At 37.0% G+C, this 4,942-nt stretch overlaps 1 protein-coding gene across 1 annotated transcript in view; it reads right to left on the bottom strand.

Moving 5' to 3' along the window:
• The window catches only part of LOC110099840 (protein STAY-GREEN LIKE, chloroplastic), a 17,989-nt gene extending 13,952 nt beyond the window's left edge, over nt 1-4,037 (bottom strand). The window contains exons 1-2 of the mRNA XM_020827133.2: nt 3,744-4,037; nt 2,880-3,059 (exon numbers count right to left, since the gene is read on the bottom strand). Coding sequence (XP_020682792.1) covers nt 2,880-3,059; nt 3,744-3,896 — 333 coding nt within the window. The 5' untranslated portion in view covers nt 3,897-4,037. The remainder of the gene's footprint in view (nt 1-2,879; nt 3,060-3,743) is intronic.
• Nucleotides 4,038-4,942: the final 905 nt, after the last annotated feature.

The following is a 4,942-nucleotide window of genomic DNA, read 5'->3' as shown; positions in this document are numbered from 1 at the left end:
GCTATATATATTAAAACTTACATAAATCTTGAAGTAAATGCCCAACATTGGACTCTATAGGAGAGGAGGAAAGGGGAGAGAGCAGTTCATCATATTGATGATTCAAATAAATAACCCCTTAGTGATGACAGTGTTGATGACTTATGAGTTATTATTTGATATGTCATTGCTATTTATTTTTTGAAATTAAAATTATATGTTAATGAAAAAAATACTGGGATTTGGGAAAGATAGAATTTTGAGTTGAACTATATTTCATGTTGTCTTATTATTGGGATATTTTGATTTCACTTCATATCTTATGTTTTTTTTTTTTATGTTTTATATTATTCACTCATTAGTATATAAAAAATTTATCATTTTATTTTTACGCAATCTTTTGATTTTGAGGCTTACGCGTCAAAACGCCTTGAGGCTTACGCCTCGCCTCACGAATTGAAAATGCCTCAATACCCGAATAAGCAATTTTAAACATTGGTTCGAGCTATTTGTTCTATTGTTCAAGTCCAAATCAAAGTCCCCTGTGGTCCTTGTAGAGTTCAAGTCCAAGTTCAAAATGAGTTCAATCAAGTTCAGTTCAAGCTTCGTTGTCTTTCAAGTTCATTTAAAGTTTATATTCACTTAGATTTGAATTTATTTAAATCAATTACATCGAGTCAATAAATCTCAAATTGTTCCAAGTCCTTTTATTTCCAACAAAATTTCGGCAGCCTCCCGACGTCTCTCCCGTTTAAGAGAAAAACTAAGAGCCGTCACGTCAAGAAAGACGTGCATGGTTGGTGTTGGTGAGACACCGCGGTGGTGATTTTTTTGTTTGTCATCCACTACGCCAAGAAAGGCGTGCATGGGTTTTTTTTTATTTTATTTTTTTTGAAAAAGCAATTTTTTTATTGCCCCGCCATGCTAAGAAAAGCACACAGGTATTTCCCGCTTTGTCGTAGGCTTCGCACCAAGTTTCCTCCCGCCGTGCCAAAAAAAGCGGGCATAGGGGGTCCCTCGGCGCATTGCAAACGCCGAAAATAAGACTTTTGGAGGGGATTACCTGTCTCGCCACAAGTACAGGAACGAACTTCCTCCCACCGTGCTAAGAAAAGCACGCATGGGTGGTTATTCGCCCCGTTGCAAGTGCCGAGGGTGGGTTATCTCAAGTTTGAGGATTTATTCCTTGGCGAGCGTCGGGGTAGTGTTACCATGCGGATTGAGGCAACACTTTTTTTTATCTCTCATAAAAACACACGCACATACATATATAATGGAATTATTATTATCATTATTATTGATAGTGATAATACTATCATTAATAAAATTATTAGTAATAATATTATTGCTAACAATAACATTAATACTAATAAATAGTTTATGTTAATATTAACACTAATAATAAAAATAATATAATAGAAACTAATAATAGTAATCAATATACTAAATATACTATATTTAATAATAACATTAATTACTAATAATTAATAACTAATAATAATAATAATAAAAAGAATCCTATACCTATAGGCCTCGGTTTGGGCTTGCCGCAGGGAGGAGTGGAGATGGGGTTTCGGACTACAGGCGACTTAAAGGGGGCAACGGGATGGGGCGTAGGTAGTGGAGGTCGGCTCAGGTAAAGCTTTGGGTTCGACTGAGAGGAAGGGCGACAACTTGGAACTAGGAGCTTGGATAGGTCAAGTGTGGTTTTGGGGTGGAATCGACGGGAGGAAGAGGAAGATGCGGCAATGGTCTCACGGCAAGGAAGAAGGGACGGCTAGGTATGGAGGAAGCTCTCTCTCTCTCTCTCTCTTTCTCTCTCTCTCTCTCTCTCTCTGGGCAGAAGAGCAAGAGCTCGGAAAGAGCTTCGGAAGATGGGAGGAGGCTGGCTTCTGAAGTTCGGTCCTATTGGACTCGACGGAGAGAGGCCGAGATTTGGGGGTCTTCGATCGTGTGGGAGCAAGGAGCGGAAAAAGCTGAAGGTGTTTGGAGGTCTGGGAATGGGAGGATTCGCGTGTGTGAGAGCCCGAACGAAGTGAACTTCGTTCTCTATTTAACGACGATCAGAGCATCATTTCGAGCAATGTCTGAGGGATGGGCGACTGGATTCGACGCCGTTTGTAGAGATCTGAGCGAGACTTGAACGGGATGTTAGCAGGATTTTGGTATGGGGCAGATGTCTGGCTAAGGTATGTGATAATTTGAGCATTTTTTTTATTTCTATTTTTTTGTTTTCTCTTGACTGTAGTAAGGAGATCAACAGTCTCGTCGAGCAGCTCTAATTCAATTATAAGCATGCTATATTTGGATATCATTTTATCAACAAATCAATATTCTGAAGCTTCTAAATATGCTTTAAGATATTGATTTGGGACATTTTGGCTTGGATTGGACCAATTTTTATGTCATTGGGTTCGTCTAGTCGAGACATTCAATTTGACTATAGGTTTGCTCAAAACATAGTTTGGAAGGTCCCAAATTAATTTTGGAAGTTTCTAATTCCTATATGTATCGAGATTCGCGCCCGATTAAGATGATTTTTTTTTAAGTATCAACCATATAGATTGTCTGAATCTAATTGCAATGGAAAAAATTTGATGAAAAAGTTAAACATGGTAAGGACGAGAATAGGAAGATGGATTTGTAGTAAAATAAAATTTAAATAAATATTTAGTTGGTAAAAAAAGGAATCAATGAGTAATCAATAAAAAAGAAAAAAAAAAGGTGAATCTAATGTAATTTGACCAGACTGAATAAATATTTTGCATCAACTGCATCTAATAAGAGAATATGACACTGCAAAGTACATGGAATGAGGCTAAGAAGCTAGCATATTTGCATGCCAGCATTCTAAGGTCTAAATGCATGTAAAAGATAACTTGTATAGTCAATCAAAGTACCTTTTTATTTTTTATGCGGTTGGAGACTACCAGAGTTAACTTTGCTGTGAAGTCACAATGCGTCAGAGTATAGGTTCTAGAAGCAGCATTCAGAGCCTGCTTCTCCGTATCATCTCCAACAAAGACTACCTTAAGTTTTGAAGCGTCAAATCTTGTTGGTGGACCAAAAAGCCTTGCAGCCTGAACTAGAAACACCCAAATGCTAGCACCAAGCTTTTAATTGCTCATAGGAATGAGATAAGAATAAGCAATGCATATCAAAGAAACTACAAGTTGTCAAAGTTTATGCACGTTCATTTTTAAATAAATTCAAAATATGCTTCAAGTAGAACTAATACATAGGTACTTAAAGATTTTAGAAAATATCAATTATTTAGATTGATAACACACTCTCAACCTAAATGTGGCAAAGCACGAACTATCATATTTGAAGTAACTCCCATGCAAACGTTTGTAGAGATAGACAATCCTTTTAACCATTGAAGACATTTTCAGAATGTGATAAGATCACAGGTCCAATTAAAAAAAAAACAATTAACTCACGCTTCATGTGAAACCTCTATTTATTTCTCAGTCTAGGAAAACTAATCAATTTCTCAAAACCCGCATTCACAACAGAGGTAAATAACCCATGTATTAGTTTCCAGATCAATAGAAAGCTACAGCCCTATTTCACGGAAGGCAAATTACCGTGATTATGGACCTAGAGAAACTGCACTGCAACATTAAAAGAAACCTAATTGCTGTATTTCAAGTTGCTAGCATTAACCCTAGTCAGCAGCAAATCAAGCATATTAGTGCAATCCAGCGATAAATAGTAAACACATTAAGAGAACGAATGTAAAGGAGGTTAAGGCTGAATACCAGGCAGCCATTGGAGTAACTCCTGTCATAGGATTGTATCAGAAACTGCTTGCCCAAGCCATTGGCGGATGAAGATCTTCGTGATTTTGTAGATGAAAAAGAGATGAAGCTAAGAAATATATTTGCATTCCTAGCTGAGAAACAATAAACCATTTTACAGCCCTAATGGAGAGAACGAAGAACTTCAAGTGGAAGGAGCGTTTGCACCCTCTCCTCTCCCACAGCTTTCAGCTCTCTCACTCACTCTCCCTCTTTTAATTTTTATAATTAGTGGACTGCGTCCGCCGTGCACATGTAGCAGCCCTTCTTAATCAGAAATTATTTTGTGCGCAATCCAATCACAGAGATGTGTTCGGTTTTACGTGGAAAGTAAAAAAGTCAATTGACTCGCTCAACCAGCTAAGGTCCCGTCAAAATTATTTCCCAAAGGCCCGACCCAGGAGATAACATTAAATATAGGTTGGCGCCTCTTTTTTCGTAATTTAAGGCTCAAATCACCGCAATATATAACTCTTTCAGCCAAAATTTTTGCTGAAAAAATGCCGATGAAGATGGAGATTGATCTGAATCTGGAGGAGGATATTGGTTTTTATGAGCAGACAATATTTTCGCAGGTCTCGGAGGAAGCCGATAACCTGGAGAATACCGACGTCCAGGAAACAAGCGCACATGAAGCAGAACACCCAAAACCAGTGCGACTGGATGAAAAGTTCAGCTTATCAGTAAAGTTCGCCTTCCTCCAAATTTTCTTTATAGCAATGTTGCAATTAAATCTCTTTACATAGTCATTTTTTTTATGTAATTATTTTAGGGTACAAAGATTTTTTATGTTAAATTGTAATTGATTAAAAAAGAAGACTCGATGTTTCCTTCTTTTAAAGTATTATTGAGCGTATTATTGAGCTAGGGTACAATAACGAATTTGTAATGCGAATTTCTTATTGCAAAGTTTTGTTGCCTATTAATTACGTATGTATTGCTTATCTGTTTGATATACATTGAGTATTATCTGCATATTGATTTGGTATGCATTGCGTATTAATTGCGCATATGTTGGGTTTTTATTGCGTATTGGTTGCGTATTGTTTTGCTTAATTACTGCTTATTGGTTGCGTATTGGTTACGTATTGGATAACTTATTTATTACGTATTTATCATGATGTTTATGTTAATGAGAAAGAGGCATACGAGGCTTATCG

Source organism: Dendrobium catenatum, unplaced genomic scaffold, assembly GCF_001605985.2.
Source record: "Dendrobium catenatum unplaced genomic scaffold, ASM160598v2 fragScaff_scaffold_1608, whole genome shotgun sequence".
NCBI lineage: Eukaryota > Viridiplantae > Streptophyta > Magnoliopsida > Asparagales > Orchidaceae > Dendrobium > Dendrobium catenatum.
Note: the sequence above shows the minus strand (reverse complement) of the source record. Positions and strands in the feature narration are given on the sequence as shown.